This window comes from Mobula birostris, chromosome 9, assembly GCF_030028105.1.
Source record: "Mobula birostris isolate sMobBir1 chromosome 9, sMobBir1.hap1, whole genome shotgun sequence".
Lineage (NCBI taxonomy): Eukaryota > Metazoa > Chordata > Chondrichthyes > Myliobatiformes > Myliobatidae > Mobula > Mobula birostris.
In genome coordinates this window covers 146,007,080-146,031,307 of record NC_092378.1, presented here as the reverse complement: position 1 = coordinate 146,031,307, position 24,228 = coordinate 146,007,080, and the positions used below count along the sequence as shown (strand labels likewise).

At 44.1% G+C, this 24,228-nt stretch overlaps 1 protein-coding gene across 2 annotated transcripts in view; it reads left to right on the top strand.

The window, feature by feature from the left end:
• Positions 1-24,228, top strand: part of LOC140203162 (ras-related protein Rab-26-like) — a 486,870-nt gene that overhangs the window by 299,689 nt on the left and 162,953 nt on the right. For both annotated transcript variants that reach the window (XM_072269061.1, XM_072269062.1), the window contains one exon: positions 13,623-13,675. In XM_072269061.1, coding sequence (XP_072125162.1) covers positions 13,623-13,675 — 53 coding nt within the window. The remainder of the gene's footprint in view (positions 1-13,622; positions 13,676-24,228) is intronic.

Sequence of the window (24,228 nt, the reverse complement as noted above, 5' to 3'; positions counted from 1 at the left end):
ATATTAAACCTAATGCTTATTTACTTTACTGGAGTATTATCTTATTAATCCTACTATTGCTTCCTTTATGATCTGATTTCTTGTCTTGGTTGCCGCATCCTCAACCTCATCTGACGAATCCTCTGTTTTCGTATCTCCATTGACTCCTTTCTTTTTGGTTTTCCATTCATCCAGCTGGGCTTTGGTCATCGCATCTACTTTTACAAGCAGCTTTTTGTCTCCCACTTGAAGTTCATGCAAGGACCTTAATGCACGCAGAGCAGATTCTGGTTCTTTATACCCAGGAAAGCCGAATGTTTGCAACTTTCCTGAAGCTCCTTGAACTCTCCTCCAGCTTAAAACCAAGCTGCATTTTGCAAGTAACTGCTTGACTAACATATCAGGTGCTTCTCAGATTGTTGTGCCTCCTCTGAGCAGCTTGGTCCTTCTTTGGTCCAATATGCTTTCCAGCCAAAGACAAGGAGGTCATCACCAATACCTGTTTGTCCCCTTTTGGGCAATGGTTCACAATGTTCGGCATGGAGGCAGCTGTGGCATCATCCAGTACCTTCCTTTCTTAATTCACCTTCAGTTGGCTTCATTGCAGGGATTATGGCATGCAAATGGTGGACGGATATCCAAACAAGTTGTAGTTGTTTCAGCTAGTAACACCCCAACAATGCTGGTCCTCCTGTTTTTGCCACCTACAAACTCAATGTGGCTTGTTGATTGTTGTATTTCACTGTTGCATTAACAGGGAACTTTCAGGAAGGAAGTTCTCACCTCCAAATTATCTGTGATGTGTATGCTAGGAGACTTGTTCTAAGATAGAAACCTCTACAATCAATTATCGAATGCCTATGACAAATCTTTTCCCCTTTGTCTGCAGTTTAATCCTTAGCTTAAGTATTATTGATTGTTTGCCCTGTCTACTGATAGATTTTCTCCTTGAGGCTTTGAATAGAATCATTAACTGCAATCATTCACTGTGTATGCTGCACTTCAATGATGGCAGCTAAACAGATGATTGTGAAGTTCACCTTCCTGTGTCGTTCAGTACGGTAACCCCTCACATACTGCACAGTGGAGAAATCTGCTTCTGACTTTGTTCCATCGTCCAAGAGGAAAAGGCCACTCGGTGGGTTCCTTGAAAGGGATACTTTGAAAAACTTTTATAAATGCACAGTTGAGAACATCCTATCTGGTTGCATCATGGAATCACCAATACCCAGGAATGGAAAAGCCCACAAGTAGTGGTGGATAGAGCCCAGTGCATCAAAACAAAAACTCTTGCCACCACTGAGCACATCCACAAGTAAACAGCGTCCATCATCAAGGACCCCCACCATCTAGTCCATGATATCTTTTCCCTGCTACCATTGGGAGGGAGCTACACCACCAGGTTCAGGGACAGTTATTACCCTTCAAACATCAGGATAACTTCACTAAACATAAAATACTCTGCAGATGCTGGGGTCAAAGCAACACTCACAGCACGCTGGAGGAACTCAGCAGGTTGGGCAGCATCCGTGGAAACGTTCAGTCAATGTTTCGGGCCGGAACCCTTCGTCAGGACTGAAGAGGGAAGGGGCAGAGGCCCTGTAAGGAAGGTGGGGGGAGGGTGGGAAGGAGAAGGCTGGTCACCAACCTATGAGCCTTCTCCTTCCCACCCTCCTCCCACCTTCTTCATAGGGCCTCTGCCCCGTCCCACTACAGCCCTGATGAAGGGTTCCGGCCCGAAACATTGACTGATCATTTCCACGGATGCTGCCCGACCTGCTGAGTTCTTCCAGCATGTTGTGAGTGTTGCTAGGATAACCGTACTCACCTCAACTCTGAGCTGATCACTGAAGACAACCTATGGACTCACTTTCAAGGGCTCTACAACTCGTGTTCTCAGTATTATTTATTTATTTATTACTGGTTTTTTTGGTATTTATGCAGTTTGTCTTCTTTTGCACATAAGTTGTTTCTCAGTCTTGTTTCTGAGTAGTTTTTCATTGATTCTATTTCTTCGTTCACTGTGCATCAGAATCAGGTTTAATGTCCGTGTTAAATGTCATGAAATTTGTAGCTTTGTGGCAGCAGTACATTGCAATATATAATAATAAAATCTAGGCACATACATATTTGCTATAGACTTTTGCACAGTACTGAATTTGCCAACGTGAAGCGGAGGGCAAGTTTGTAAATCTGGTAGGAGCAAAGGGTGTTGGGAGTGGTGAGGGTGGAGATCCACAGGAGGGGTGTGGGACAGGTGGCAGAGAAGAGGTATCATGAAACTTGACACATTAGCGGCAGCTGTGTAATGCAGTACTTGATAAGATCGAAAAAATGAATTACAGTAAGTATATATATATTAAACATTTAAATTAAAAATAGTGCAAAAACAGAAATAATAAAAAAGTGAGGTTAAATGTCCCTTTAGAAATCGGATGGCAAAGGGGAAGAAGCTGTTCCTGAATAGCTAACAACAGGAATTCTGCAGATGCTGGGAATTCAAGCAACACACATCAAAGTTGCTGGTGAATGCAGCAGGCCAGGCAGCATCTCTAGGAAGAGGTTCAGTCGACGTTTCAGGCCGAGACCCTTCGTCAGGACTAACTGAAGGCTTACTAACTCTTCCTTCAGTTAGTCCTGATGAAGGGTCTCGGCCTGAAACATCGACTGTACCTCTTCCTAGAGATGCTGCTTGGCCTGCTGCGTTCACCAGCAACTTTGATGAGTGTTTCTTGAATAGCTAAGTGTGTTCCTTCAGGTTCCTGTACCTCCATCCTGATAATAACAATGAGAAGAGAGCATGCCCTGAGTGATGGGGGACCTTAATGATGGACGCCACCTTTCTGAGGCACCACTCCTTGAAGATGTCTTGGATACTGCGGAGGCTAGTACCCATGATGGAGCTGACTAATTTTACAACGTTCTGTAGATTCATTTGACCCTGTGCAGTAGAACACCCCCCCCCCACCAGACAGTGATACATCCTGTCAGAATGTTTTCCATGGTACGTCAGTACTTTTTGAGCATTTTGGGGGACAAACCAAACCTCTTCAAACTCCTAATGAAATGTAGCCGCTGTCTTGCCTTCTTTATAGCTGCATCGATATGTTGGGACCAGGTTATTTCCTCAGAGATATTGTCACCCAAAACTTGAAGTTGTTCTTTTGATCGCTCTTTGGCTTGTTTCATGTCCGCTCGTCTAAAGTCCACAATCAGCTCGTTGGTCCTGATGATGTTGAGTGCAAGATTGTGCTCCAACACCTGTTGCATTGTTTGCCTACTTGAAACCACCTGCACGGAAAACTTTGCTCCCTCCCCTTATTGACGTAAGGCAGCACCGGACAACTGTAACTGGATTACTCAGTGTGATGGCAAAGTGGCAGAAAACGCTTTCATAATCTTTGCAAGGCTGGCGAGGGGAGGGAAAAAAAGACTTGTTGTGACATTCATTTCATTTGGCGCTGGAAGCTAACCAGGAATGCTAATGAAGTTTTTAATTGAGTTCAACACCTACATCAGCCCCTGCAACTTACAACTGACACACTTACACATGTAGCAGATGCACAGGGTATTAATTAAGGGAATGTTTCAAGAGGAGGAGGATTTCAGAAAGGATAATATTGCGATGATTTTGTTCAAAGTGGATTGAAGAGGGGAATTATTCTATTTTGAAGCTGAACAGTGCCCAGCCCTACAGCTGATGAAATCTTTACCTCAGAGATGGTTGCTGTTGGTCTGGGGCTATAATTTGCCAGCATCGTCTGGCAGAATGACAGGTCTCAAGTGTGCGTGAGAAGTCATTAACTCCTGGCTGGTACAGAGAACATCTGGCACTTCAGGGCAAATGGACACAGCAGTTGGCAGTTCAGTGTCTTTCTGTCAGCCTGTTGATTGCAAACTGAACAGAAAGAGAGACACATAAATGTCTTTTCATTCACAACAGAAAATCAGACCACTGGAGGAACTCAGTGGCGTCTGTGGACCCAAAGGGATAAAGCATAGAACAGATGGGCCAAAGAGCCTAATTCTGCTCCTGTGTCTTAAGGTATTATAGTATGGCACAGGAACAGGCCCTCCAGCCCTTAAACTAATTCAAGAGCCTTGGTGACCACTTTTCAAGTGGTCATCTTGGAGGAAAGATTCTGTGAGTGGTCCCCCACGTCCTTCTCACAGCGCAGTTTTTTTTTATGGGGCTGAGTTGCGAGCCGAATGGAAAGCATGCCCGGGAACAGCCCGACTGGATTCGAACTCAGGAGCCTTCGCTCCGGAGTCCGGCGCTGATGTCACTGTGCCACCAGCTGGCCCAATTCTCTATTGCCTATGCATTAATCTGGATTTCTGGCGTGTACAGAATCTCTTCTGTTTATGCCTAGACTGTCGTTTTTCATGGACTCTAGATCAAGGTCTCTTTGGGGGCTTCTGCTATTGCTTGCATGGTGGAGGGGTATTTGGGCTTCTGGTGCAGTTGGGGGGGTTGATGCTTCTGTGCTGGTTGCGCAATGGGAGGGGGAGGTGGGCTTTGGGGGTTCTGATATTCTATCATTCATTCTTTAGGGTTTCTTGTTTTGTGGATGTCTGTGAAGAGTGAGAATTTCAGGTTGTGTGCTGTATACATTTTCTGATATTAAATTGAACCATTTGAGCCATTTGTAAAAAGCGTCAAGGCTCCTCATGATTTTACAAGGTCACCCCTCATTATCCAAAGTCCTAGCCAGCCCAATATTTCCCTATAGCCCAGTTCCTCAAGTCTTGGCAACATCATCGTAAATCTTTTCTGCACTGTTTCCAGCTTAGAGGCATCTTTCCTATAACAGGGTAACCAAAACTGTGCACGGTATTCCGAATTCAGCCTCACCAATGTCTTGTTCAGCACAATGCTGATACCAAACTCCCATAGTAGACTCTCTGTCCATTACCATACAACTTTTCCATGTCTATTATTAATTTAAACACTCCTATAAGTTTCTGTGATATCATTCTGGAGGAACATTGTATCATTTCTTAATGCATGCATTACTAAATGACAATAAAAGAGGACTGCGTGTCCTCATAATCTAATCTAATCTAAGATTACCTCTCATTCTCCAATGTTCCAAGGAATGCAGACCTAGCCTGGACAAACTTTTCCTATGACTCAGTTGCCGGTAACATCCTTGTAAACCTATTCTGCACACTTCCCAGTTTAGCCATGTCTTTCCTGTAACAGGGTGTCCCCAAACCACACACAGTATCCCAAGTGCGGCTTCATTTATAGGTTACAGGGAGAAGACAGGAAAATGGGGTTGAAAGGGATAAGAAATCAGCTCTGACTGAATGGGGGTGTACACTCGATGGGCTGAATACTGTACCCTAATTTTGCTCCTGTATCTTATGGTCTTAAAAACTCAAAAGTTCAAAGGTTCATTTATTATCAAAATATACAACATGAAATTCTTCTTCTTTGGCTTGCCATGAAACCAAGAAAGAAAAGAAACGCAGCACGATCACCAACACCCTCCCCATGTAAAAAAAAGAAGAAAAATGGAAAAGGGACATCAACCCTCAAATTCTTTCTCCTGCTCACAAAAGAACCGAACAAAACGGAACAGGCACATCAATCCCCAAGTCCTTCTCCCGCACAAAAGAGAATGAACAAAACAGAACATCGACCCCCAAATCCCCTTCCCCACACAAATTAACAAGAAAGATCGGGTGAAAAACACAGAATATAAAAAGCTATAAGATGGGAAAAAAAAGTCCATAGTCCAAGTCCACATCCAAAATGCAGAAAACCTGGGCAACATTCTCTGGGCCCCAATGGCAGACCTTTCCCTCTCTGTGGCAGAGCTATCAAAAGATAAGCAGCTGGTGCTCGCCCTCCACAGTCGCCCCGATGCCTTAATCTCCCTCATTGCTTCGATCGGCAAAATGGAGTTGAACAATGGCTTGCACCACATCCTGCAGCCTTCTCACCTTGAAATTTGCGCACTCTGCCTCTACCTCCTGGAATCCTCTCGGAGACTGCAGCGTGTTGAAGCACCCAAACGATCTCCAAGCTTCCGCATTCTCCTCGATGCTTCAATCTCCCACGCCGCTCTAGTTGGCGAAGTGGAGTCAAGCATCAGCTTGCGCCCTGTCCTACACCTGCTGCACTCCCCACCTCTGCCTCCCAGAATCCTTTCTGGAGATGGCAGAGTGCGGTAACAGCCAAACAATCTCCAAACAGCAAATTACAGGTATAAGTCCCACGTTGGTTTGACTCTCCAATGTGCATCAGCTCATGGGAAGTGATTACCAGTCCCAAAGACTTCTTGGAATGCAACATCCCCACTAATCCCTCACAATCTCAGGCCCATGGTCACTCAGAGTGGAGAAAGAATGTCCATTCGGGATGTCATTGAGAACATTGGGAGCCCACAGACGTGCCATATAACTGGCCAAGGAAGCAGATCAGCTCACAATCTAGCCATCCACCTATCTTGTCAGACAACTTCTGCCCCATCTGTGGCAGACTCTACGATTTCCAACTTGGCCTCAAAGGTCAGAATCAGAACCTCTAAATCAGATTTATTATCGCTGACGTTTGTCATGAAATTTGTTTAGAGCCGTGATGAGGTAATGTTGCAGCTACATAAGACCTTAGTCAGACCCCACTTGGAGTACTGTGTTCAGTTCTGGTCACCTCACTACAGGAAGGATGTGGAAACCGGAGAAAGGGTGCAGAGGAGATTTACAAGGATGTTGCCTGGATTGGGGAGCATGCCTTATGAGAAAAGGTTGAGTGAACTTGGATTTTTCTTCTTGGAGTGGCGAAGGATGAGAGGTGACCTGACAGAGGTGTATAAGATGATGAGAAGCATTGATCGTGTGGGTAACCAGAGGCTTTTTCCCAGGGCTGAAATGGCTAGCACGAGAGGGCATAGTTTTAAGGTGCTTGGAAGTAGGTACAGAGGTGATGTCAGAGGTAAGTTTTCCACACAGAGAGTGGTGGGTGTGTGGAATGCACTGCCAGTGATGAAGGTAGAGGTGGATACAATAAGATCTTTTAAGAGACTCTTAGGTACATGGAGTTTAGAAAAATAGAGGGCTATGCAGTAGGGAAATTCTAGGCAGTTTCTAGAGTAGGTTACATGGTCTTTATGCTTGAGCTCTTAGCAGGGTCAAAGGGTAGAGGGCAGACTAGGAGTGACCTACCGGTCCTCCAGGTTTGGGGGTTCAGCTCAGGGTTAACAACCCAGGCTGGTAAATCAAAATTGTTACGGAAACACAATGAAGGTCCCTTCTACATCATGCCACCTGGGACCTGCGTGACTGACAGTGATGAAAACCACAAAGAAGCTACTGATACGATGAAAGAACACTGGCAGAGATGGAGGACCTTCATTGTTGCCCTCAATGCAGGTGGCGTAATGGACAGTAATGAATATGCAAAAAAAGGAATAATGATGTAGTGTTTGTGAGTTTATGGACTGTTTAAAGATCTGATGGTGGAAGGGAATCACTGAGTGTGGGTACCTCCAATCAGTATATCCTGTACTCCTCCCTGACGATGGTAACGTGAAGAGAGAATAAGATCATAAGACATAGGAGCAGAATTAGGCCATTCAGCCCATCGAGTCTGCTCTGCCATTCCATCATGGCCGATCCTGGATCCCACTCAACCCCTTACACCTGCCTTTTTGCCATATCTTTTGATGCCCTGACCGATCAGGAAACGATCAACTTCCACCTTAAATATACCCACGGACTTGGCCTCCACCACAGTCTGTGGCAGAGCATTCCACAGATTCACTACTCTCTGACTAAAAAAAAATCCTCCTTACCTCTCTTCTAAAAGGTTGCCCCATAATTTTTAGGCTGTGTCCTGTAGTTTTGGATACCCTCTCCATAGGAAACATCCTCTTCACATCCACCCTATATAGCCCTTTCAACTTTCGGTAGGTTTCAGTGAGAATTCCACTCCCCCCCCCCCCCCCCCGCATTCTTCCAAATTCCAGTGAGTACAGGCCCAAAGCTGCCAAAAGCTCCTCATATGTTAACCCCTTTATTCCCAGAATCATCCTCATGAACCTCCCCTGGACTCTCCCCAATGACAGCATGTCCTTTCTGGGATATGGGGCCCAAAACTGTTGACAGTGTTGTGGATGGGTAAGGATTCTTCATGGTGGATGCACCTTCTTGAGGTACCACCTCTTGAAGATCTCCTCACTGGTGGAGAGGGTTGTGTCCGTGATGAGACTAACTAGGTCTACAATGTCAGAACCAGCAGATCTGGAACTGAAGCATGTTGTCCTCGATCCCGATGGGATTGTCCCAAAAAGGAAACGGGACAAGAGAAGGAGAAGGAAGATAAGTGGGTCAGATCTGTAACCCGTGCTGTAGTTAGTGACTAAGATAAAGAAACTGCGTATATTTTAGTCACATTTACTGATGATGCAAAGATAGAGGGCAAAGAAAATGGTCCTTTTACCTCTGTTGAAATACTGAAGGTCACTGAGTAAGAGAGGAAGTGTCCTTGCAAGGACACCCCTGTTTCCTACAGCTTCTGACATTACAGTCTTCTGAGGAATCAGAAGAGTTGTGAACTGATTAAACAGAATGTGCTCGCTGTCTCCAAGCTAAAGCAACCAGGAAAGTGGTTTACAACCTGGCTCCCCACAGGGATCAACTGCGCTATTTGTCTCACACAAGCCCAAGTTAATCATTCTTTGGATGCGATTATCACACACAGCAGGTGTGAGGCACTTCACGTTGAATAAAGATGAAGTGGCTCGCTTATACTGCAGATGGCACTGAAGCAGGTAATAGCGAGGCTGTGCATCTGGGATCCTTAGATCCCACGCCACCAAGTTCAGGGACAGTTATTACCCCACTGGCATCAGGAAGGAGGTACTGGAGCCTTAGGTCCCACACGACCAGATTCAGGAACAGCTATTGTCCCACTACCTTCGACGGATAGGTGCAGGAACCTTAGGTCGTACATGACCAGGTTTAGGAACAGTTACCCTACTATTATTGAGCAGGAGGTACAGGAGTCTGAGGTCCACACCACCAGATTCAGAAAGTTACCCTATTATCATCAGTCTTAGGTCTTCACTACCAAGCTCAGGAATAGTTAATACTCTACAGCCATCGGGCTACTGAACCAATGTGCATAATTTCACTCAACTCCACTCTGAACTAATGCCATAACCTACAAACTCAGTTTCAAGGACCCTGTAACTCAGCACTTCTTCTTTATTTACACAATTTGTCATCTTTTACACACCAGTTGTTTGTCTTTATGTATAGTTTAACATAAATTCGATTCTATTCCTTTATTTTACATAACATAAGAACATAATCAGAATCAGGTTTATTATCACTGAAGTTTGTTAACTTACCAGCAGCAGTTCAATGCAATACATGACCATAGCATAGAAAAATAAATAAATAAATTATAATAATAAATAAACAAGTAAATCAATTACATATATTGAATAGATTTTTTAAAATGTGCAAAAACAGAAATATTGTATATAAAAAAAAGTGAGGTCGTGTCCAAAGCTTCGATGTTCATTTAGGAATCAGATGGCAGAGGGGAAGAAGCTGTTCCTGAATCGCTGAGTGTGTGCCTTCCGGCTTCTGTATCTCCTACCTGATGGTAACAGTGAGAAAAGGGCATGCCCTGAGTGCTGAAGGTCCTTAATAATGGACGCTGCCTTTCTGAGACACCGCTCCCTAAAGATGTCCTGGGTACTTTGTAGGCTAGTACCCAAGATGGAGCTGACTAGATTTACAACCTCCTGCAACTTCTTTCGGTCCTGTGCAGTAGCCCCTCCGTACCAGACAGTGATGCAGCCTGTCCACGGTACAATAAGTTCTTGAATGTATTTGTTGATGTGCCAAATCTCTTCAAACTCCTAATAAAGTATAGCTGCCGTCTTGCCTTCTTTATAAAAATTGGTTGGGACCAGGTTAGATCCTCAGAGATCTAAACTCCCAGGAACTTGAAGCTGTTCACTCTCTCCACTTCTGATCCCTCTATGAGGATTGGTATGTGTTCCTTCATCTTACCCTTCCTGAAGTCCACAATCAGCTCTTTTGTCTTACTGACGTTGAGTGCCAGGTTGTTGCTGTGGCACCACTCCACTAGTTGGCATATCTCACTCCTGTGCACCCTCTCGTCACCACCTGAGATTCTACCAACAATCGTCAGCAAATTTATAGATGGTATTAATAGGATGGTAGAAATAGGAGCAGGAGTAGGCCATCTGGCCCGTTGAGCCTGCTCCGCCATTCAATAAGATCATAGCTGATCCGGCCATGGACTCATCTCTACCTACCTTCCTTTTCCCCATAACCCTTAATTCCCCAACTGTGCAAAAATCTATCCAACCTTGTCTTAAATATATTTACTGAGGTAGCCTGCACTGCTTCATTGGGTAGAGAATTCCACAGATTTAACACTCTCTGGGAAGAGCAGTTCCTCCTCATCTCCGTCCTAAATCTACTCCCCTGAATCTTGAGGCTATGTCCCCTAGTTCTAGTCTCACCTACCAGTAGAAACAACTTTTCTGCCTCTATCTTATCTATTCCTTTCATAATTTTATATATTTCTGTGAGATCTCCTCTCATTCTTCTGAATTTCACTGAGTACAGTCCCAGGTGACTCAATCTCTCCTCATAGACTAATCTCCTCATCTCTGGAATCAACCTGGTGAACCTCCTCTGCACTGCCTCCAAAGCCAGTATATCCTTCTTCAAGTATGGAGACCAGAACTGCATGCAGTACTCCACGTGCGGCCTCACCAGTATCCTGTACAGTTGCAGAATAACCTCCCTGCTCTTAAATTCAATCCCTCTGGCAATGAAGGCCAACATTCCATTGGGCTTCTTGATAGCCTGCTGCATCTGCAAACCTACCTTTTGCAATTCATGCACAAGCACTCCCAAGCCCCCCTGCACAGCAGCATGCTGCAATCTTTCACCATTTAAATAATAATCTGCTCTTCCATCTTCCCTTCCAAAGTGAATGACCTCACATTTACCAACATTCCACTCCATCTGCCAGACCCTTGCCCACTCACTTAACCTATTTATATCTCTCTGCAGATTCTCCGTGTCTTCTGCACAATTTGCTTTTCCACTCTATTTAGTATCATCAGCAAACTTAGATACATTACACTTGGTCCCCTCTTCCAGATCGTTAATGTATATCCCATCTCTCTTCTAAATCCCTGCAAGAAAATTAACCACAAGATAGTATATGATGACTAAAATGTACTTTGATTAAAAATTTATTTTTAACTTTGACCTAACTATTTATCTTTGTATGTGCCAAAGTCTACATTTATTTGCCTTCCCTTATTCACAGAGGAGTGAGAGTAGAGGGGAATCTGGCTAGAGATTTTGTGCATTTAAATTGCCGAAGACTTTTGCACAGTACTCTATTTGACAAGGAGCGGAGAGCTGGTTTGTAAATCTGGTGGGAGCAAAGGATATTGGGAATGGTGAGGGTGGAGCGCGTGGGACGGGTGTGGGACGAGAGGCAGAAGAGAAGTGCCGGGGGTGGGGTGGGGTGGCGTGGGTGCAGATACACCGACTTGACACACCAGGCAATGTCGCTTGATTCCAAACAATTGGTTTATTGATCATTACAGAATGTCTCTCTGGTGCTTTCTGCTCCCTCCCCTCTCCCTTCCCCTTTTCCCAACCATGATTCTCCTCTCCCGGCCCCCTTCCCACTCTCAGTCCACAATAGAGACCCATATCAGAATCAGGTTTATCATCACTCACACATGTCATAAAATTTTGGTTTTTTTGCAGCAGAAGCACAGTGCAGTACATAAAATTACTACAGTACTATGCAAAAGTCTTGGCACCCTAGCTAGATACGTGTCCAAGACTTTTGCATGATATTGTATATCCAGATCACAATGAATGAGTAGTCAGTTTCCAATAAGGAGAACCAGTCAAGTGTAGATTTACAGATTGACAGAGCTGTTTCACCCTGTCTAGGAGAGCTGAAATGGAGATTCCTCACTGGTACTGGTGTTGGTTTAATATTGTCACCCGTACTGAGATACAGTGAAAATCTTTTGTTTTGCATGCCATCCAGACAGATCATTCCTGACGTAATCACATCGAGGTAGTGGAAAGGAAAAGAGGATGCAGAATATAGAACAGTACAGGCCCTTCGGCCCACAACGTTAAGCCATTAGGGACATTTAAAAGAGTCTTAAAAAGCCACATGGATGAAAGAAAAAATGGAGGGCTATGTGAGAGCGAAGCGATAGATTGATCTTAGAGTAGGTGCAAAGTTCAAAGTGCATTAATCATCAATTTATGTACACATTATACAACCTTGAGATTCATCTTCTTGAAGGTAGCCACAAAACAAAAGAAATCCAATAGAACTCATTTAAAAGATTGTCAAACACCTAATATGTAGAGAAAAACACATTGTGAAAGCAAATAGCTTCAGAACTGAAGTGGTATGGAAGAGATAAAGTTTTACGAAAGGTTAAAGGGTCAGTGCAAAGTTGTAAGCCCAAAGGGCCTGTACTGTGCTGTAATGTTCTATGTTTTCTGTTCAACCTGTGAAGGGTTTCTGCCCTTTTGAATCTCACGTCACATCGGCAGTCTATTCAGTCCATCATGTCTCTGCAAGTCTTGTTTGAAAGAACTATCCGATCAGGCACGCCCTTTCATAAAACTACAGACAATTTTACATTCCTCCCTCACTACCATTCAGGGCCCCAGACAGTCCTTCCAGGTAAGGCAACACTTCACCTGTGAGTCGGCTGGGGTGATATACTGCGTTCGGTGCTCCCGATGCGGCCTTCTATATAGCGGCGAGACCCGACACAGACTGGGAGATCGTTTTGCTGAACACCTACGCTCTGTCCGCCAGAGAAAGCAGGATCTCCCAGTGGCCACACATTTTAATTCCATGCCCCATTCCCATTCTGACATGTCTATCCACGGCCTCCTCTACTGTAAAGATGAAGCCACACTCAGGTTGGAGGAACAATACCTTATATTCTGTCTGGGTAGACTCCAACCTGATGGCATGAACATCGACTTCTCTAACTTCCGCTAGGCCCCACCTCCCCCTCGTACCCCATCTGTTATTTTATTTATTTATATACACACATTCTTTTTCTCTCTCACCTTTTTCTCCCTCTGTCCCTCTGAATATACCCCTTGCCCATCCTCTGGGTTTCCCCTCCTCCCCCTTGTCTTTCTTCCCGGACCTCCTGTCCCATGATCCTCTCATATCCCTTTTGCCAATCACCTGTCCAGCTCTTGGCTCCATCCCTCCCCCTCCTGTCTTCTCCTATCATTTTGGATCAACCCCTCCCCCTCCCACTTTCAAATCTCTTACTCACTCTTCCTTCAGTTAGTCCTGACGAAGGGTCTCGGCCTGAAACGTCGACTGTACCTCTTCCTAGAGATGCTGCCTGGCCTGCTGCGTTCACCAGCAACATTTTGTGTGTGTTGCTTGAAACTCCAGCATCTGCAGATTTCCTCGTGTTTGACAGTTTTACATTAATCATTATATGTTGTATGTTGCCATAACTCTGTGTATTTGGTTTCTTACTGTTAATGCACCATTTTTTCTTGTACATTAATCCCATGAAAAGATTAATTTTTGTAAATGGCCTCTTTTCTCTCCTCAGCTCTGTTGCTGCTCTATGATGTCACAAACAAAACATCATTTGACAACATTCAGGTAGGCAATGTATCACTTAGCGGAGGTGCTGGTTGGTACTTTGTATATATTGAAACAAAGGCAACCATCATTTTCATATTGATTGCTATGGATACTGAGATTAAATGTGACTCCAATTTGATATGGACTGGTTGTAACCTGGGTGATAAGTGCGCTGTTTCAATAACTTGTTCAAAATAAAACGATGCCCTCCTTAAGGGAGAAACAAAAATCAGCAGCTCTCTTTTTGCAAGAACAAGGATAAAATGAACTTCTGAGTTGCTCAGTTGGAACAGCAAACTTGGTATTTTAGGGTCTGAAGACTGTGAGTGCAGAAATTGTTGAGGACTATTTGCTTTTGCTCTATATTAAGATTTATAAAAATGTTAATGCTGAGGTTTGTGCAAAGTAAACAAATTGACTTTTCTGACCAATAGCCTTGCGTGTGACACATTGTATAATCAATTGTTCAGGCTGGTTCCCATTTTATGAATTATAAATAACCTGCTTCATTATTTGGAAGTGTGATGTATGGATAAACTGTTTGCTCAGTTTATAAGGCATGATGAATTAGTCATCAGGGACCCCACCATCGAGGCCGTGCTCCCTTCACTCTGCTGCCATCAGGATGGACGTTCAGGAGCCTCAAGACCCACACCACCAGGTTCAGGAATAGTTATTACCCCTCAACCATCAGGCTCTTGAACCAGAGGGGATAGCTACACTCACCCCAACCCTGAATCAATAGATCCACTTTTAAGGATTATACATCTCATGCTCGATATTTATTGCTTATTATTATTACTTTTTTGTCTCTTTTATATTTGCACACATTGTTGTCTTTTACACATTGGTTGTTTGTCCACACTTGTGTGCATTTTCATCGATACTGTTGCTTCTTTGTACTTACTGTGAATGCCCACAAGAAAATGAATCTCAGGGCAATATATGGTGACACACATGTACTTTGATAGTAAATTTACTTTGAACTTTAAATTCTGCTCAGTGCTGCGCCAAAGGAGTGTTAGAGAGAACTGCATTTACTCTTGACTTCAAAAGATCTTTTACATTTAGTGATTTGTGTTTCATTTTAGAACATAGAACATAGAATAGTACAGCATATTACAGGCCGTTCGGCCCACAATGTTGTGCCGACCCTCAAACCCTGCCTCCCATATAAGCCCCCACCTTAAATTCCTCCATATACCTGTCTAGTAGTCTCTTAAATTTCACTAGTGTATCTGCGTCCACCACTGACTCAGGTAGTGTATTCTATGCACCAACCACCCTCTGAGTAAAAAACCTTCCTCTAATATCCCCCTTGAACTTCCCACCCCTTACCTTAAAGCCATGTCCTCTTGTATTGAGCAGTGGTGCCCTGGGGAAGAGGCGCTGGCTATCCACTCTATCTATTCCTCTTAATATCTTGTACACCTCTATCATGTCTCCTCTCATCCTCCTTCTCTCCAAAGAGTAAAGCCCTAGCTCTCTTAATCTCTGATCATAATGCATACTCTCTAAACCAGGCAGCATCCTGGTAAATCTCCTCTGTGCCCTTTCCAATGCTTCCACATCCTTCCTATAGTGAGGCGACCAGAACTGGACACCAGTACTCCAAGTGTGGCCTAACCAGAGTTTTATAGAGCTGCATCATTACATCACGGCTCTTAAACTCTATCACTCGACTTCTGAAACCTAACACCCCATAAGCTTTCTTAAGGGGTGTTTTGGAAGACCTTTTCTTCAGAATTAAATCAAGTGTAATGAATATCAGTTTCCTTTCTGGGCAAGGTGTAGGAGAGCTGAAAGGTTTGTAGATAATGTTTGTTTGTTGGTAACCTTTGCAAATCCTAATCACCTTTGCGTAAAGGTTGAATCTATACTCAGTGGTCATTTTATTAGGTGCCTCCTGTACTTAATAAAATGGCCACTGAGTGTATGTTTGTGGCCTTTTACTGTTGTAACCCATCCACTTCAAGGCCTGATATGTTGTGTATTCGGAGACTGCTCTTCTGCACAACACTGTTGTCATACATTGCTATTTGAGTTGCTGTCGTCCTCCTATAAGCTTGAACCAATCTGGTCTTTCTCCTCTGACCTCTCTCACTAAAAAGACATTTTTGCCCACAGAACTGTTGCTCACCGGATGTTTTTTTGCTTTTTGCACTGTTCTCTGTAAACTCTAGACACTGTCGTGCATGAAAACTCCAGGAGATCAGCAGATCTGAGATGCTCAAACCACTCCATCTGGCACCAACAATCATACCGCAGTCAAAGTCACTCAGATCACATTTCTTCCCTGTGCTGATGTTTGGGCTGAACAACAACTGGACCTCTTGACCGTGTCTGCATGCTTTAATACCTTCAGTTGCTGCCACACGATTTGCTGATTGGATATTTGCGTTAATGATACAGGTGTTTAATAAAGTGGCCACTGAGTATAGTTTCACATCGTTGGTTTGCTCATTCAGAGAAGGACAGTAGTTGTGAAGACAACCAAGTGGAAAAATAATGTAATTGCTTGTGTTTTGTAATTATAATAAAGATGAAACTGTAGAGTGGTGACAGCTGCTGTTGACAGAACTGTTAGGTGACTCTAGATCACCAGTGATGTACTCACCAATATCCAGTTTGGGTGTCTCCACGGCAACTCAGTACCATGCTTCACAAAAGCCTTGCTCTAAGTAGGAGCTAAATTCTACAGGTGTAATTAATTTTTAAAATTGTTCCTTGTTCTCTTGATTCAGCAACAGTAGATATTTGCAAACAAAGGAAACACTGTACATGTGTTAAAGTTTATGAAGGCTCTATGTTATTAGGATGATTTAAAACTGCTCGTTAACCCCATTCTCCTGCCGTCTCCTGGTAACCTTTCTAAGCAAGAACCAATCAACCTCCGCTTTAAATATACCCACTGACTCAGCCTCCATAGCTGTCCGAGCCAATGAATTCCACAGATTCACCACCCTCTGGCTAAAGAATTTCCTCCTCATCTCTGTTCTGAAAGGGCATCCTTCTAATCTGAGGCTATGCTCTCTGGTCCTAGACTTCTCCCATCTTTGTAAACATCCTGTCTTTCTATGTGGTGTAGTTGTTAAGTCGACTCTGACTCTTCGTGACCTCATGGTCCATAGGGTTTTAATGGCAAGATACGGAAGTAGATTGCCAGGCCTTTCCTTCGTGCAGATACTGCTGCTGCCCAGGTTGGGACCGGCTGGGTTTGAGCTCAGGACCATCTACCTTGAAGTCCAGTGCTGATACCGCTACACCACCAGCCAGCCCCTCCTTCTATACCTTTCAGAATTTGTGTGGGTTTCAATGAGAAACCCTCCCCCGATTCTTCGAAGGTCTATTGAATACAGGCTCATAACCATCAAATGGATAGCAGTAACAGGATCGGTCCGAGTCAGCATGGATTTACAAAGGGGAAATCGTGCTTGACTAACCTTCTGGAATTTTTTGAGGATGTAACTATGAAAATGGACAAGGGAGAGCCAGTGGATGTAGTGTACCTGGACTTTCAGAAAGCTTTTGATAAAGTCCCACATGGGAGATTAGTGGGCAAAATTAGGGCACATGGTATTGGGGGCAGAGTACTGACATGGATTGAAAATTGGCTGACTGACAGAAAACAAAGAGTAGCGATTAACGGGTCCCTTTCGGAATGGCAGGCGGTGACCAGTGGGGTACTGCAGGGTTCAGTGCTGGGACCGCAGCTGTTTACAATATATATAGTAATGATTTAGATGAGGGAATTAAAAGTAACATTTGCAAATTTGCCGATGACACAAAGCTGGGTGGCAGTGTGGAATGTGAGGAGGATGTTATGAGAATGCAGGGTGACTTGGACAGGCTGGGTGAGTGGCCAGATGCATGGCAGATGCAGTTTAATGTGGATAAATGGTGAGGTTATCCACTTTGGTGGTAAGAACAGGAAGGCAGATTATTATCTAAATGGAGTCAAGTTAGGAAAAGGGGAAGTACAACGAGATCTAGGTGTTCTTGTACATCAGTCACTGAAAGCAAGCATGCAAGTACAACGGGCAGTGAAGAAAGCTAATGGCATGCTGGCCTTCATAACAAGGGGAATTGAGTATAAGAGCAAAGAGGTCCTTCTGCAGCTGTACAGTGCCCTGGTGAGACCACACCTGGAGTACTGTGTGCAGTTTTGGTCTCCAAATTTGAGGAAGGACATTCTTGCTATTGAGAGAGTGCAGCACAGGTTCACAAGGTTAATTCCCGGGATGGCAGGACTGTCATATGTCGAAAGATTGGAGCGACTGGGCTTGCATGCTCTGGAATTTAGAAGGCTGAGAGGGAATCTTATTGAAACATATAAGATTATTAAGGATTGGACACGCTGGAGGCAGGAAGCATGTTCCTGCTGATGGGTGAGTCCAGAACCAGAGGCCACAGTATAAGAGTAAGGGGTAGGCCATTTAGAATGGAGTTGATGAAAAACTTTTTCACCCAGAGAGTGGTGGATATATGGAATGCTCTGCCCCAGAAGGCTGTGGAGGCCAAGTCTCTGGATGCTTTCAAGAAAGAGATGGATAGAGCTCTTAAAGATAGCGGAATCAAAGGTTATGGGGATAAGGCAGGAACTGGATACTGATCGTGGATGATCAGCCATGATCACAGTGAATGGCGGTGCTGGCTCGAAGGGCCGAATGGCCTACTCCTGCACCTATTGTCTATGGTCTATTGTCTAAATGCTTTTCATACGTTAACCCTTTCATTCCTGGGAACGTTCTTGTAAATCTCCTCTGGACCAATGTTCCCTCTAAGGTGTGCATGTGTGCTCAGTAATATATCTTTTGCTACTCGTGCACAAAGGAATTTAAAAGGCGCACAAGAGGTTGTCACCCTCTACCTGATTAACATGTTAAGTATATTTCACGATCGTACACAATCACATTTCCTTTTTGGGTTTCTGATGTGAACGGTGTTGACGAGATGGTGTCTGTGGTGATTTGTCTGCAAATTTTAGAACTGGCCTATTTATACTGTCTTTATTGAAGAAATTATTCAGTGCGCATATCTATTGTTGTCACTGGGCAAAAAATTGGGCACAAGACTTTTGTACACACTGATCATTACAAACTAGAGAGAAAACTGCTCTGGACCTTCTCGAATGTCAGCATACCCTTCAGTTATACATGGAGGCAAAATGACTCCGAATGCTCCAAGTGCTGTTTGACCATGTTGTTCTTGCGTTCCAGTGCATTCGAAATGCCATACCACATCGTGATACAAACAGACAAATAAACATTGAATAAGGGAGCATGAAACTGAGATGATAAAGGTGTGTCCATACAGTTAGATTAGATTAGATTAGATTATGAGGACACACAGTCCTCTTTTATTGTCATTTAGTAATGCATGCATTAAGAAATGATACAATGTTCCTCCAGAACGATATCACAGAAACTCAAGACAAACCAAGACTGAAAAACTGACAAAAACCACATAATTATAACATATAGTTACAACAGTGCAAAGCAATACCGTAATTTGATAAAGAACAGACCATGGGCACGGTAATAAAAAAGTCTCAAAGTCTCTCGAAAGTCCCATCATCTCACACAGACGGTAGAAGGAAGAAAAACTCTCTCCCTGCCATGAGCTTTCAGCGCCGCAAACTTGCCGATGCAGCACCCTGGAAGCACCTGACCACAGCCGCCTCTCGAGTCCGTCTGAAAACTTCGAGCCTCCAACCAGTCCTCTGACACCGAGCACCGAGCACCATCTCTGCCGAGCGCTTCGACCCCAGCCCCGGCAACAGGCAATAGGCAAAGCCGAGGATTTGGGGCCTTCCCCTCCGGAGATTCTGGATCACACAGTAGCAACGGCAGCGAAGCAGGCATTTCAGAAGTTTCTCCAGATGTTCCTCCGTGCTTCTCACGTCTGTCTCCATCAAATCAGGATTGTGCACGGTACCTATTTAACAAATTCGATATCATCTCGGAGCGGCCGCATGTGCTGCGTCGCGCCGCCATCATATTACCCCATTCATGTTAAGGACTTGCACTTCTCTGCACCTTTAAAGTTAGCACAGGTGATAGCTTTAAATGCTTACAATTTAAATGCTCCCTCTGCTATAACTCCACTTTGAAGTTTGTAACAAGAGTCTGATTCATTGCCTTTGCTAGGTTTAAACAGCTCTGCACTCTTGTAGAACATCACCATCATAGCATGAGACACTTTGTGGTGTGTGTGACTTATGAGCTCCTCTTAAGTCGTAACTCATAATCAGTGCTGAAAGATGTCTGTGCACTGCAGGGTACTGTCTTACAAGGCTAATTAAACATGGCATCAACCCAACTTGCTCATCACTGCTAAGACAGTGAGGAAATGTTAGATATTTGCAACGAAGGACATGGTAGAAGTACTCACTGCTGGAATCTGGCTGTGAGGACGATTGGCATTGGAACCAGTTTAATATTGTCACGTGTACCAAGATTCAATGCAAAGCTTGCCTTACATATGATGCATTTCACTGTAGGTTTCAATGGTTCCATTTAATATCAGAGAATGTATGCAGTATACAGCCTGAAATTCCCACTCTCCACAGACATCCACGAAACAGAAGAACCCCAAAGAATGAATGATAGAAAAAATGTAAGAACCCCAAAGCCCCCACCTATGCACAAGCAGCAGCAAGCAGCGTCAAACCTCCCCCTCTTATTCTAGCATAAAGAATCAGCATTCAGACAGACAGACATATGTTATTGATCCCGAGGGAAACTGGGTTTCGTTACAGTTGCACCAACCAAAAATAGAGTATAAATATAGCAATATAAAACCATAAATAATTAAATAATAATATGTAAGTTATGCCAGATGGAAATAAGTCCAGGACCAGCCTATTGGCTCAGGGTGCCTGAACCTCCAAGGGAGGAGTTGTAAAGTTTGATGGCCACAGGCAGGAATGACTTCCTATGACGCTCAGTGTTGCATCTCGGTGGAATGAATCTCTGGCTGAATGTACTCCTGTGCCCAACCAGTACATTATGTAGTGGATGGGAGACATTGTCCAAGATGGCATGCAACTTGGACAGCATCCTCTTTTCAGGCACCACCGTCAGAGGGTCCAGTTCCATCCCCACAACATCACCGGCCTTACGAATGAGTTTGTTCATCATTCCCACCACCTGCCATGCAAGCAACAGCAAAGCCCCCAAAGAGACACCATGGTCTACAGTGCATCAAAAACTAACTGTTATCTCCAACATTTTTGACATCCCACAGGCACTCTCTCTCACCAGCAGGTGATGAATTAATAATCTGAATCCTGAACCTGTTTTACAGATCAAATCGTTTCACAGTAGTGAATTATGTCTAGGTTGAGGTAATAGTTGTCCAGAAGTCAGAAACTGAATGGGATGACATGAAGGTTGGGGGTGTTGTGGATAGCGTAGAGGGCTGTCAGCAGTTACAACGGGACATTAATAGGATGCAAAACTGGGCTGAGAAGTGGCAGATGGAGTTCAATCCAGATAAGTGTGAGGTGGTTCATTTTGGTAGGTCAAATATGATGGCAGAATATAGTATTAATGGTAAGACTCTTGGCAGTGTGGAGGATCAGAGGGATCTTGGGGTCCGAGTCCATAGGACAGTCAAAGCTGCTGCGCAGGTTGACTCTGTGGTGTAGAAGGCATATGGTGCATTGGCCTTCATCAATTGTGGGATTGAGTTTAAGAGCCGGGAGGTAATGTTGCAGCTATATAGGACCCTGATCAGACCCCACTTGGAGTACTGTGCTCAATTCTGGTCGCCTCACTACAGGGAGGATGTGGAAACCATAGAAAGGGTGAAGAGGAGATTTACAAGGATGTTGCCTGGATTGGAGAGCATGCCTTATGAGAATAGAATGAGTGAATTTGGCCTTTTCTCCTTGGAGTGACGGAGGATGAGAGGTGACCTGATAGAGGTGTACAAGATAATGAGAGGCATTGATCGTGTGGAGTCAGAGGCTTTTTCCCAGGGCTGAAATGGCTAGCATGAGAGGGCATAGTTCCAAGGTGCTTGGAAGTAGGTACAGAGGAGATGTCGGGGTAAGTTTTTTACACAGAGAGTGGTGAGTGTGTGGAATGGGTGGCTGGCGGAGGCGGTGGAGGCGGAAACGGTAGGGTCCTTTGAGAGAGTCCTGGATGGCTACATGGAGTTTAGAAAAATAGAGGGCTATAGGTAACCCTAGGTAATTTCTAAGGTAGGGACATGTTTGGCACAGCTTTGTGGGCCGAAGGGCCTGTAACGTGCTGTAGGTTTTCTATGTTTCTATGGTGAAGGTATGAATCTGTGAAGTAGACATGTTGATGTTTCAGGTCAAGAACCTTTGTTTGTACTGAAAGAGGAGAGTCATATAGTCATAGAGAACTGCAGCTCAGAAGCAGCCTTTCGGCCCATCATGCCTATGCTAATCCATTTTTCTGCCTAGCCCGATCTACCTGCACCCAGACCACAGCCCTCAATACTTCTTTCATCCATGTACAGGTTTCCCCCGCCATCTGAGGGTAGAGCGTTCCTATGAAATGGTTCGTAAGCCGAAATGTCGTAAAGCGAAGAAGCAATTACCATTTATTTATATGGGAAAATGTTGTGAGCGTTCGCAGACCCAAAAATAACCTACCAAATCATGCCAAATAGCACATAAAACCTAAAATAACAGTAACATATAGTAAAAGCAGGAATGATATGATAAATACACAGCCTATATAAAGTAGAAATACTTTTCCACAATCCTTATTGCACTGTTCGCCGAAGCGAAAATCTCGCGCAAGCGCAGTTGGCAAAAACACGATGCAAGCGCTCTCCGGTAATCTTTAAGCTATGAAGCTGCCAAATCATACCAAACAACACGTAAAAATACACAGCCTATATAAAGTAGAAATAATGTATGTACAGTGTAGTATCACTTACTGGAGTTGGGAAGACAGCGCAGAGCACACTGATGATGGTGAGTCAGACTGAGTCGTCGCAGGTTGGGGTGGTGCCGTGGCCCCCACCCTCCAGGCCGCCGAGCGATACATTGCTGCAAAGCACGCAGGGGTCCAGCAGTAGCCGGGAGGCATCCAGCACATCTTTAAGAAAAGAGCCGAAATAAACATGCTAATTAATTAGGTGCTGCCCAGCATGTAGTTGTCGGCCCAGATCAGTGCCGATTGCCAATTGCATCACCTTTGATCTGGGCCGACATTTAAGTGTGGGGCAGCACCTAATTAATTAGCATGTTTATTTCGGCTTTTTCTTAAAGATGTGCTGTGTCCCTCCCGGATACTGCTGCATTCTCTGCGAATCGGTACAGTATCTGTCCGCGGCCTGGGTGTTGGGGTGGTGGGACATTGGGGTGTCATCTCGTCGTCTATTTCCATTAGAGCAGGCAGCTCATCTTCTCCTATGACTGCCCGCCTCGATGTCGAAGGTCGAGGTTCGTCATCTGCTGTGGCTGATGTGGAGGCTTGCTTGACTGCTGAGCCTCACGCATTTTTCTATCACACAGTTCTTTGTAAGGACTCAAACCATCCTGAAAATATCCCCTAAACCTACGTACCCTTTCAAAATTAAAGTCGTACTTTATCATTGCAGCAAAAATCTCACGTAGTTGCTTCACTTTCGCTACTGCATTCGATTTCAATTGTTATCCTTTCTTCTTCCAATTGCATCAGCTCTTCATCTATCAGTTCTTGGTCATGGGATGCCAAAACCTCTTCAACATCATCTTCGTCAGCTTCCACAAGCCAAACTCACTTAGTCCTTACTTCGTTCACCACGATCGAAACGCTTAATTATGTCTAGTTTCACGCTAAGTGTAACACCCTTAGGAGCTCTTTTAGGCTTTTCCGATACCATAGAACTCATCTTGCAAATGGCTGCTCACAGGCACGTGTTTAAGCAATGCCGTTCCAAATCCGGGGGAGAGCGGCTGCTCGGGGCACACGCTGCCTTTTATCGCGCGCTGCTTTTTTTTGCGCGCTGATTTTTTTCGTAACAGTGAAAACACCTTCTGAAAGCGAAAACAGGGTACTAATGTAGGTCTTTCATAACAGTGAGGTTTCGTAAAGCAAACGTTCGAAAAGCGGGGGACACCTGTACCTATCTAAACTTCTTGTAAATGTTATAATTGAACCCGCATCTACCACCTTTGCTAGCAACTTGTTCTACACTTACATGACTTTCTGAGTTAAGAAGTTTCCCATCAGGTTCCCCTTAAATATTTCATCTTGCACCCTAAACCTAGAACATCTAGTTCTAGTCTCATCCAATCTCAGGGGGAAAAAAACTGCGTGTATTTTACTGTTCATAATACTTTACTTGCATCTTCTCGGAACTGATTCCACAACATATGAACTCATTGTCAAGGACTCGACAGTATTATTTATTTACATTTACTTTTTTACTTGCACAGTTTGTCTTTTGTACATTGGTTGATTATGTCTTTCTTTGTGTGTGGATTTTTTTTGTTTCTATTTTATTTCTCAGTTCTACACTGCATGGCTGCAAGAAAATGGATCTATGTAGTCATTGTCGTCATTATGTACCATGTCATAAGACATGGTTGATCATGGTCTTTC